Genomic DNA, 12,272 nt, shown 5'->3' with positions numbered 1-12,272 from the left:
TTAATCATTTATTTATTTTCTTTCTCATTTGGCCAATATCTCAGGCACCTTTTGAGCACGGAAGCTAATATTTGGACATGAGTGACCAAGTGATGTGGCTATCAAGGATATTTTTGATTTCTTGATTAATCAATTAATCAATTAATCGATTAATTATTTAATTATTCGATTAATTACTAAAAAAAAATAAAAAATGCAGTTACAGATTCTGATGAAATGGTGGTGGTTTATGTGTTCTGTGACCGAATTGATTAATAATTAAATTTTTTAATTGTTATTATTTCTTTCTTTTCATTATTAATCATTTATTTATTTTCTTTCTCATTTGGCCAATATCTCAGGCACCTTTTGAGCTGGGAAGCTAATATTTGGACATGACAGTGACCAAGTGATGTGGCTATCAAGGATATTTTTGATTTATTGATTAATCATTTAATCGATGAATTGTTTATTGATTAATCGATTAATTATTGATTTTTAAAAAAATGACATTTAATTAAATTTCTAAAAGATACATCTTCGGATGAAGCACGAGTGATTTAGTTATGCTATTGGCCAATTGATTAAGAAAATATTTTGTAATAATCTTTTATTGATTTTAATTATACAATTAATCAATCAATTATTGTACACCTCAGTGTACAATAATTTCCCGGTGTGTACCCCGGTTTAGAAGAGGTACACCGTATCCCTGTGCATCGTAAGAGGCGACTAAGGGTTGGCGTCAGGAAGGGCATCCGGCCATAAAAACATTGCCTCAAACAGGGAACCATGATTGTCATGGGGCCCGCAAGGCTAACCCCCGCTCTAGCGGGGAAAATGGCCTTAAAACGATCATTCATTCATTCATTCATATTCAGTCACCTCTCCCTCCCAATGCAGTCTCTATGAGCTGCACTGCGGTACTGCCGGGCGCCAGAGGCGCCCCGTCAATGACACGCTGTAGGATATTTAATTATTTGGCATGGGGGTGGTGTACTTTCAATGTATCTCTACTTGTTATTTTTATTTTTGAAAACAAGATCGAGGCTCGTGTAAGAGCTAATATTAATGACAATAAAAACATAAACGGACACAGAAAATATATAATAAAGGGAGCGGGAGACAAGATGGGGAAAGAGAGGTAAACACACAAGTACAACAGTAGAGAACAGGGACATCGGGAGATCTGTTGGGAGGGAGAGGGTTTGGGGGGTGGAGGCATGGGAAGGTGGGGGGGGGGGGGGTAGAGGTATAAAACACATGGACACTGCTAAAACTTCCAGGAAATAAGTAAGTATTCCAAAAAGTGGATCTGGGGGTGAATTAATGGGGGTAGAAGAGATCAAGGTTTTGGATGGGGGATGGAGATCATAAGAGATGGTGGTGAACAGCTGTTTTACAGACCTGGAGGGAGGAGTGGGATTGAAGAGAGTGAGGGAGTTTGTTCCAGAGGCGGGAGTAAAGAGGAATGAAAGAGTGAAGGTGAGCAGAGAGAGAGTCTTGATTTTGGCAGTTTCACCATAAGAGGGTTGCTGGCAGACATTGTGCGACCTGAATAAATATTTGGGGGACAGAGCACAGACAGAGCTGGGGAAGCTAGGCCGGAGAGGAGTCGGTGGAAGACAAAGACCACCAACCTGCCTGCGGTGAGCGAGTAAAAGGCTCTCAGAGTCAGCTTCATCGCGGGAGATTCCAATGATTCTGAAAGCTTTGGTTTCAACAGCGTGAAGCCGAGGTAGGTGTGAGGCAGGAGCACGATCCCAGACGGGAGAGCAGTCTTCCATCAAGCAGTGGATGAAAGCCTTGTATTTGGTGAGGAGCTCAGGTGTGCCCAGAAAGGACTTCACACGATGGAGTGTGCCCAGAAAGGACTTCACACGATGGAGGATGCCCAGTCGGCGACTGGCTTTGGAGGCCGGCTTGGAAATGTGGTTTTCCCACGAAAGATCATGGCAGATAGTAAGACCCAAAAGCTTGAGTGACAGAATTTATTTGAGAGGATTGTTCAGAAAGTAGATGGGAAGGTTGTCCAGACGGTCTTTTCGGAGACACAAAGTGAAATTGTGAGATTTGTCAGGATTGAAAGACATGTTCCACTTGTTTGACCAGTCTGTGATTTTGTCCAGGTCTGCAGAGAGTGAGGAGGCTGCTGCCTGCCGATCTGAGGGATGAGGTATGCAGCAGCAGACAGTGGAGTTATCAGCAAAGAGATAGAGAGGATTATCCAGAGAGTCGGAGAGATCATTAATGAAGACCAGAAAAAGCACAGGGCCCAGAACACTGCCTTGAGGAACTCCAGCCTGAACAGGAAGGGGAAATGAGAGAAATCCATTCAGGGCCACACGTTGACGACAACCAGAGAGGAAGTCCGCAGGCCATGCGTGGAGGTTTCCATGTATACCATAGGAGGAGAGTTTGGTAGCAGGGCAGGGCCAGACCATATCGGACGCACGTGATATGTCAAGGGAGACGGCTCTGATTTCCTGTTTGGCATTGAGGACCTCCATCCATTATTGAGACAGCAGAAGCAGCATGTCCACATTAGAGTGACCTGGTCTGAATCCAAATTGATGATCAGAGATCAAGCCATTGGAGAAGAGGAAGGATTTAATGTCATGAGCGATGATTAATTCCATGACCTTGCTGATTATTGGGAGCAGGCCCATTGATCTGTAGTTGCAAGGATCTGTTTTTGCACCTTTCTTATGTAAAGCGGTATTGTTGGCTGATTTCCAAGCTGATGGCAGATGACCTTGAGCAAAAGAGAGGGTGAAGAGAACAGAGAGAGGGTGTGAAAGAGCGGCAAAACAGGATTTAGGACCGTGGACTGATGCCTGTTGCAGAATCAGAGTCGAAGTTTGACAGAAAATTCTCCACCTTGTCAGGAGAGGACACAGAGTCCAGGAGCAGCTGGGTATGACTGGGTAAGGTGGGTACAGAGAGAGACGTGTTTGGGACACAAGATTTTGAGGCAAACACAGAGTTGAGGCATTCACCTTTTTCACGTGCGGAGTCAGCTGTGTCGCTGTTTCAGGTAAGGGAGAGGATGGAGGAGGAACAAACACCAGACACAGATTTGACCAGACCCCACCAGGATTTGGAGGAGGGAGACAGGATTGAGAGTTCGTCTTGAGAGTAGAGAGATATTGTTTCCTGGCTCTCCTGAGGGTAGACACAAACTTTTTCTGAGCTTTGTGAAAGGAATGAAGATTGCCTTCAGTTGGATTTGCCTTCCATGAGGCAAAGGCAAATAGTTTCAGGGCAAATGTTTCACCACATGATTCAGTGTACCATGGACGGGAGGAAGTATATGACAACTGAAGACGAGATGGGATAAATCTGTGCATGACAGAGCAATTTTTGTTGCAAGAATTCCCAGGAAGAGTTTGTGTCAGAGGCAGTCGAGATGGGAGACCAGTCCAGATGATTGATGGCTGCTTGAAGCCCGTGCCAGTCGGCCGGAGTGAAATGCCAGACTCGTCGCCGCTGAAGAGGCTCCCTGAGTATGGCCAGAGAGATGTCCACTTTAACAAGCAAATGATCAGATGAACCGATTGGAGCAGAAGAAGAACAGCAGACATTTGCAGGGAAGTTTGTCATAACCAAGTCCAGAAGAGAAGATGCTCCGTTGACTGAGATCCGGGTCAGGAAATTGACAGACTGTGGTCAGTCCCAATGAGTTGCAGAAGTCCTTTGCTGAGGAGCCATGGCTGGTGAGAGAGGTACCCACATCCAGCCAGCTGGCATGATGACAGTTGAAGTTGCCACATATGAGGAAGAGAGAGTTGGGATGACTGGATAGAAGTTGGTCCATGTTGTCAGACAGCGAGATGTAAATGGAGTCATCACTGTTTGGTGGACGGTACAACACACATGTGATCAAAAGGTGGGAGCGGAGGGGAAGCCGTAGCCAGAGGTACTTCTGGGAGTGTGGTGGAGAGAGGGCAGTGCAGGGAGAGTGAGGAAGAGAGTTTTTGATAAAGATAGCAGCCCCACCACCAGGACGAGGCTCTGGTCTATCATACCGGAGGAGGCAGTAACCCCCCCCCCCCCCCCCCCCACCTTTAGAGGCCATTTTTCCCCGCAAAGCAGGGGTTGGCCTTTTCCGGGGACTGTGGTTGTTGTTGTTTTTTGGTCCCCTTTTTGAAGCAATGTTTTACGGCCGGATGCCCTTCCTGCCGCCAACCCTTTTTGTCGCCTTTTTACGACAAGTAGGGAATTACCAGTGAACTGGTACTCAATTAGCCGACCTCGGAAGGATGACAGGCTGAGTCAACCCCCCTGGCGTTAATTTAGCAATCGACCGGGATTCGAACCCAGGATCCTTGGATCCTAAGCTGGCACCCTAGCCGCTAGCCCAACACCAGGGATTCAGGCTCTCTGAGCTGAAGAGGCTCTCTGAGCATGGCCAGAGAGATGTCCACTTTAACAAGCAAATGATCAGATGAACCGATTGGAGCAGAAGAAGGCAGTAAACCAGGGAAAGATATTAAGGAATCAGAGACATCTTGAAGGAGGCAAGTTTCTGTTCAGCAGATCAAGTCTGGTTTGTCAGAAGCAACCTGTATGGAGATCAGTCACGTTTGAGCGAAGGCCCCAGATGTTTGAGGTCCATGCCGTTAAGGAAGAGGAAAGGGGAGCATCAGATACAGGACAGGGGAGGGGTAGGGTAAGATGAGGAAGAGGAGGAGTAAGTAGGGAGAACTATTGATAGTGTGTCGGAGATTTCAGAAGAGCTCGGAGAAAGTGAAGGATGAGGAGGACAAAAGGTTTGATGGTGATTGGATGAGGCACAGTGAGGTGTTATTTGAGGGGGAGCAGAGCGAGGAAGAAGGTTTGAGGGGATGTAGGTATGAGTTGGAATGTATAGTAAGTGGGGAGGAGGCCGCTTTGAGGAGGAGGGATGCGAGGGGCGAATTTGAGAAAAATGGAGGGTGGAGAGATTTGAAGGAGAGGGGCGGATTTAGGAGGGGAGGGGCGAGGGGGAAGTTTGGGTGGGGGAGTTTGGGAGGGGGGGAGGGGGGAGAGTTTAGGAGGGGAGGGGTGAGGGGGAGTTTCGGAGTGGAGGGATTTTGAGAGAACGAAAGTAAATAGACAACAAACGGCCGCCGATGAGACATGGAAGCCTCAAGGGACCAGGTCCGAAAACGTGGCATGAAGAAAACGACGATTACACACAGGTATGCACGATTTACAACCGAGATCTTACTATAAACACACAGTAGACACATACACAGTAAAATAAACAGTACAGTTTTGACAAAAACACAAACGGGAAAAATACTCAACTTTGATGATGTGGAGAGCTTGAAAAAACACTACCTCGCCGGCAGAACCGGAAGCGGAAGGAAAGGAATGACTAAACTTCCTTAAGAGGATTACTGAGAATGTAGAAAGGGGGTTTGCCAGACGGTCCTTTCAGAGAGAGAGTGAGAGAGAGATGAGAGAGCAAAAGCGAGAGTGAGCGAGAGAGAGGTGAGAGAGAGGTGAGAGAGAAAGAGAGAGTGAGAGTGCAAGAGTGTGTGAGAGAGTGAGAGAGCAAGTGAGGGTGAGGGAGAGAGTGGGAGGGCGTGAGGGAGAGAGTGGGAGGGACTGAGAGAGAGAGTGGGAGGGACTGAGAGAAAGGAGAGCGAGAAAGTGAATGAGAGGGTGAGTCGGAGAGTGAGAGAGCGAGAGAGAGTGAGACAGCTAGGGAGAGAGAGAGAGAGTGAGAGAGAGCGAGAGAGAGAGTGGGAGGGACTGAGAGAGAGGCGAGTGAGAAAGAGATTGAGAGGGTGAGTCAGAGAGTGAGAGTGAGAGTGAGAGAGAGCGAGAGAGAGAGTGGGAGGGGTGAGAGTGAGAGAGAATGGGACAGAGTGGGAGGGAGTGCAATTGAGAGATTTGTCAGTGGGGGTGTGAAAGCATTGCCAAAGCAAAGGAGTTGCATATTTGAAAGACTGCTTATGAGAACAAATGTACTGTACGTGACACAGCAGTGGGCTGAGAGAGTTGGGGAGATTTTTTTTTGGGGGGGGGGGGGGGGGGGAGGGGGGAGGTGTTATCGGGGAAGAGAGGAGTGGGTTTGCTCCAATCCAAAACGTTTCGACTCCACTTCACAACTATTCACTTGGAGACGCTCAAATCACTGCAGCTGCTATTCAAATAATGCTTTATGACTGCACAGACTTCAGGAAATGAATCAAAACACAAACAAGGTATCAATGAGCTGAACCATTTCCACATTCGTTTCACACTTCCTGGCGGTTTGAGGTGAGAGAAAGTAAAAGGAGGAAATATATTGTTTTTGGAATGCCAAAATAACTACTTAGTGGGCCATTCAGAGATGCTGTGACGGCGCTAAGCGTGGGCGCGTGTCTGCCATGCATTATCCTACACCGACAATCTTGGGTCAAAATAGAGCCAAATCTATTGGTACTAGGCGAGTGGACAGAAGGCAACGGAACAATGGTGGGATGGTAGCCAGAGAAAAAGGAATATACGGGGAGAGGTTAGGGGTGGGGGGCGGGAGAGAGGAACGAGGGAGCGAGGGAATCAACATTTGCAAGAGAAAGGAGCTGAAGGGTGACAACAATAGTCAGGACGTGCAAAGGAAGGAGAGTTACCACGTGAAGTGGAAACAGCCGGTGAACAGGGATGGTAAAGGAACCTTAGTTACTTCATCGCAAAAAAACAACCAGGTTAAAATAAACATGTACATCATATTCACTACAAATTCCGTGAAAAAAGTGGAATTTCAATGCAGGTGCTGTTTGTTTAACGAGTCGGTTTACATGCGACACCATTGTATTTTCATACAATATACAAGAATACCACAACGGATGATACTTGAAAATACATTCCTTGAAACGTGGCCAGAAATGCCGAATGCTTGGTCAAAAGGAGCTTGTGGGCACACAGAATAATAATAATGAAATGCTTTCAACAAAACATCGACCTTTCTCCATGGTAATCAGGTGAGCTCTCATGTGAACCGTGACCCCCCGTACCTTTGCTCATCTCTCCCTCGAAAGGCCAATCGTGCTTTACCTTTCTTTGAAAATCCTTGCTATTAAACTTCACAACATTTAATCAGAAGAGATTTAAGAGCAGCGTTTGGGCAAGACACAGTATCTTCTGTATAGATCGGCTCGATGAGAATTGAAAGGATGAGCTCAAGGCCATGGTCGGTTCCCACCAATCACAGATGAATGTCCCTCTCAATTAGGAGCTTGGCGATAAAGACTTTAGGAAAACGGTGCCTGAAACGCCGGGCCAGATGCCGCCTACACAGACGCATCAAGACCTCGTCTGCGTCTCTTTACACCTGTGCGCTAAACAGCCGCTCGGCCATCTGCAGAGACCAGCCCGCGTCCGCAGCCTTTGTCCTACGAGCGTCACCCCGCTGAGAGCATTGTCAACAGGCAGTGCCGCCTTCGATGAGTAATGTGTTGAATAGGGTTGTGGAGGAGGTTGCCGGGAGCAGTGCAGCCGGAAAAAAATGTGGGGTGGAGCGGGGAAGACTTAAAAACAAAAAGCCTGAAAAATAAATAAATAAAAACCAATCTACGTTTCTTTTGAGTGCTCAACACAACATCGATCTTTCCCCCCCAACGAAGAAACCTCATCATTTTAAATACAAACTCATCACAACATAATTGACATACTGCTTACAATTCTTCAATGTGTCCGCTGCTTACAGTGACAGCACAATAAATAAACGGGTCATTATAATTGACATACTGCTTACAATTCTTCAATGTGTCCGCTGCTTACAGTGACAGCACAATAAATAAACGGGTCATTGTACAGTCAAGCTCCGCACATGCACCCCATGCAAATTTTAATCAAAAACATAACAGGAAGAGCTCACACAGAAACCCAAGATAATCTTGTTTGTCATGCAGCTCCAGGGAAGAGCAATGCGCAGTTTCATCAGGCGGGTCAATTTTGAATCCTCATTGTGTTACAAATCATCTGACAAGGACACCGGCACCTGAATGTAAAATCGCTATCGCCACCAACCTGGGCAACATTAGGGTTGGTGTTCACTAATGGGCTTTAAGCCAGGGTTAAGAGTTCAAATATCGGGCTCTGCAAATGCTGTATCAATCACATTTGAATTCAGGAATATTCTTTTCGGTCTCGCCGCCACTTTGGCTTTGATCAATTTTTACGAAATATGTACCCTTGTCCTTTGAAATGTTACGAAACATTCTGTAGATAAAATGAAAACCACCGTGCAAGCGCATCCCCTCTCAGACTCAAAACCCACAACAACTCTCCTCCCCGATCATGCACCCTTGCCTGTGAGTGGTTGAGACTTGTGGCGCTCAAGAGGAGTCAAAGACTGAGAACTTGTACTGTGAAGTTTTTTTCCAGCTTTGCTTTCATTGGAAGATCTCTCCATGCCAAACTTCCGCTCACAAACACCAACATCGGCATGAGATTCCTGCAGACAGGTTAAAGACATACAGTCCTGTGCCAAAGGATTGACAATTTGAATAAAGCAAGGCCTGGGATAAACATCAATCATGGTTTAAATGTATCGGGCAAAGAAATGCAGAAGGTCATGAGAAAATATGATTTATATTGTTGAGGTTTTGAGAATTGTATATACTAGGGCATGCCCGTACTATATATATATCTAAAATTATATCCCCCCCCTCTATTTACATGAAATGGTTTGGTCCATTCGCAAAGCCAAAGCGAACGGCTTGCGAGTACGGTGACAATCCCCCCCCTCTATTTACATGAAATGGTTTGGTCCATTCACAACGACCACAGAACCCCCCCCTCTATTTACATGAAATGGTTTGGTTCATTCGCAAAGCCAGTAACGACCACAGAACCCCCCCCTCTATTTACATGAAATGGTTTGGTCCATTCGCAACGCCAAAGCGAACGGCGAACGGCTAAATCGCCATAGCTCGGTAACTACTTGTCCGATTAATATGAAACCTTGAAAAGGCACATCCTCGGGTCCCCAGCAATATACCTGGCAAGTTTCAAGTATATCGGACCCGTGGTTGTCGAGAAACAGCGGTCACAGACAAACACACAGACATACACACATACACACACACACACACACACACACACACACACACACACACACACACACACACACACACACACACACACACACACACACACACACACACACACACACACACACACACACACAGAGATTACTGGAATTATAGATAGATATATATAACATCATTAAAGGTTAAAGGTTTGCCCCCCATAGTTAGTCCACAAGCAACACGTAGGCCCATTAGAATTAGTTATGTCATAGTATGTGCAAGAGTAGGCCATTCCACGAGTAACATCTGCGTTGTGCAAAGAAATAAGCTTAGGTCCTTTCATTTTGCAGCCGCCCTTCAATTCCACCAATGGGCAAACTCGATCCCGCGCCCCATTCGGCTAATCCACGTCGTTTGTTAAGCTTTGGCCGCCAGCAGCGTTAGCTGCCTTTTGCTCACCCAAACTAGTCAAATGACACGAGGTAGGCCTGGAAAGAGGGAGGAGCGCGGGGTCGGGGTGTGGCCGCGACGAGCAGCGCGTCAGAAGGTGGTGACGGTAAGGGCAACAACCAACCAGAGCTCGTTGGGCATGGCTTGAGAGGGCGTGGCAAGAAACGTCTGGTGAGTTCCAGAGAGTTCCAAGGGCGTGGCAATAAAACCCTTGGCACGAGGCCCCCCACCTCAGATAGGAAGGGAGAGGCGCTTACAGAGGACTGGCCAGGAGGAAAATATATGAGGACTGGCGAGGACTCGTGAGGACTTATTGGAGAGAGCTTGCTTACAAAGGACTTGATGAGGATGGGAGCCAAGCGCGAACCAAGCGAGAAGCCATTGAGAGAACTGATCCGGAGCACTCGCGTGGTAACAGCACTGAGAGGACCGGCGTGCGCATGACAGTTTCGGGGCATTAAGTGAGAAACGCATTAAGAAGCGCGTATCGAACTGTCCGCTTATTACGTGCGCGGCTGAGCCGCGAGTGTAACCGCCAAAGCCAGCCTACCGTTGCCCTGTGATAATCCCGCATGCGCCAAACGACACCGGAGAGCTCCTGCCGTCTGGTTCATCTGCTTCGCGGTGCGAGTTGGGGACCGGAGGAAGGGCTGCCTGGACGCCATTCCTGGACCATCGGCCTGTTCGTCTGCAACCCCGTGTGAGTGTGTCTGAGAGTGTGGCGGGCGCGTTTGTCCAGGGATAAGTTAAGACTGTATAAGGCTGCACTTGCGTTTTCTGTTTCTTCTCATTGTACAAAGTGTAAATAAATCGTGTTATTCCTTTCTCCCAAATTCGACCGTTTCAGTCATTTCCATCATTGGGTAAGCGTGGCACGATTACGAACCGCTTGGATCGGGTTAGTCATTGCTAACGGCTCGGGTCACGGGTCGCTACCGCTCGGCGTTTCCACTAACACCCGTGATTCGGGCGGGGCTTATTTCCTCGTTTCCGGTCAGCGTTCGTACTTAGGTAATAGCGAATTCATAGTCCTAATACCCGATCTAACGCTGTCCGGGAAGGACGTCATAGGTCCCGGGTCCCATCGGCTAGTCAAAGACAAGGGGACTAATCCCCCCTTGGTAAGGGGAAGGCCGGCACTGAGATCCACAACAATTGGTGTCAGGGGAGTGGAATTTGACCCGAAGTGCGCCTAACGCACTCAAAATTACGAGCGGCTGAAATTTAATATAACATCCTGGTGTTGGGCTAGCGGCTAGGGTGCCAGCTCAGGATCCTAGGATCCTGGGTTCGAATCCCGGTCGATTGCTGAATTAACGCCAGGGGGGTTGACTCAGCCTGTCATCCTTCCGAGGTCGGCTAATTGAGTACCAGTTCACTGGTAATTCCCTGCTTGTCGTAAAAAGGCGACAAAAAGGGTTGGCGTCCGGAAGGGCATCCGGCCGTAAAACATTGCTTCAAAAAGGGGACCAAAAAACAACAACAACCACGGTCCCCGAAAAAGGCCAACGCCCGCTTTGCGGGGAAAAATGGCCTCTAAAGGTGTTTTTTAAAATTTATTTATCCAAATTAAAAATCGTGCCATGGATAACCAAGACGGTCGAATGCCGGTGGGGGTAAATGATGAGGTAGATGAGGAGAGAGATTCGATAACCCAGGACCCCCGGGAAGAAGAGGAGAACATTGATGAAGGGTCGGTAGCAGGGGAAGAAAATGGCGGCACCTCGCACGTGGCGGCGAGAGCCGAGCCCGCAGCACCAATGGATATGGACCTTTTTATGGCACAAATGATGACATTTTTGACCAAGTGGGATGAAGAGAACAAAATGTGTGCCCAGGGAAACAAGTCCACTGGGGAAATTAACAAAATGGGTGCTCAAATGACTAATCAAATAGAGGAAATGAGGGGCGAAATAAAAAAAGTCCAGGTGTGAAGTGGAAAAAATGATGGCAGAATCAAAGAAGGACATAAAAGAAATGGGGGAGGACATTGATCGCATGTTGAGCGAGGAAGTCGCATTGGTACGCGACGGGGTAGCACGGTGTGAGAAACGCGGGAAGAGCGAGCTTGGGCAGAGCGCAGTCAAGTTGACCGGGGTATAAATCGCGACACGGGGTATGGAAAAGCCGACGGCCGCCGAATTAGAAGAGAAAATTTTAAGCGCGCCGGCAGTCGTTGGGGTAGAAAAAGAAAAAGAAATTATAGTGGAAATTGCCGACGCGTATAGCCGACGCGAGAAAGAGTAAATGTATCGTCGGAGGAAAAGATGGAATTTGCACAAAGTCCGTGTTCGCATTGTGATGTCATGCTGCCTAATCCCAATAAAGATTTGCAGGTGCGGTTGGAGGAGAAGAGAATCCCGAAGGTGAGTAGGAGCGTGTATGGCACGAAAATGTATGGCACGAAAGTGTTTGGCGCGAAAAGATTTTTCGCACGCTTGGGATCGCGACGTCACCCAGGCGCTCGTGGAAGGTCCGTGGTGCGAGGTGTGAAAGTGAATGACGCGCGTGTGCGAACGACGCCGGAGCGCGAGTGTGAAACCGAGAGTGAGAGTGAATGCACAACGGAGTGTATGTGTGAGGTGTGTGACCCAGAGTGTGAGATGGCTGAAGAGAGTGTGCGGGAGTGCACAACAGAGCGCGTGATTGGGTGTGCAGCAGGAGATTGCACACCCGTGGGTAAGTGTGCGCTGATTGGGTGTGTGCAGGAGTGCACACCCATGGGTGTTACGGAGTACGTAACGGGAGAGTGTACGCGAGGGTGTGCAATGCCATGTGTGAGAGTGTGAGAGTAGAATGAGTGCGCCAGGATGTGCGTGAGGATGTGTAATAATG

At 47.8% G+C, this 12,272-nt stretch overlaps 1 protein-coding gene across 1 annotated transcript in view; it reads right to left on the bottom strand.

Annotated features, from left to right (window-relative positions):
• LOC137429019 (polyhomeotic-like protein 2) overlaps nt 1–12,272 on the bottom strand; it is a 359,347-nt gene that overhangs the window by 77,787 nt on the left and 269,288 nt on the right. The window contains exon 13 of the mRNA XM_078780934.1: nt 8,266–8,410. Within this exon, the coding sequence (XP_078637060.1) occupies nt 8,266–8,410 (145 nt within the window). The remainder of the gene's footprint in view (nt 1–8,265; nt 8,411–12,272) is intronic.

Source organism: Myxine glutinosa, chromosome 6, assembly GCF_964187855.1.
Source record: "Myxine glutinosa chromosome 6, kmMyxGlut1.1, whole genome shotgun sequence".
NCBI lineage: Eukaryota > Metazoa > Chordata > Myxini > Myxiniformes > Myxinidae > Myxine > Myxine glutinosa.
Note: the sequence above shows the minus strand (reverse complement) of the source record. Positions and strands in the feature narration are given on the sequence as shown.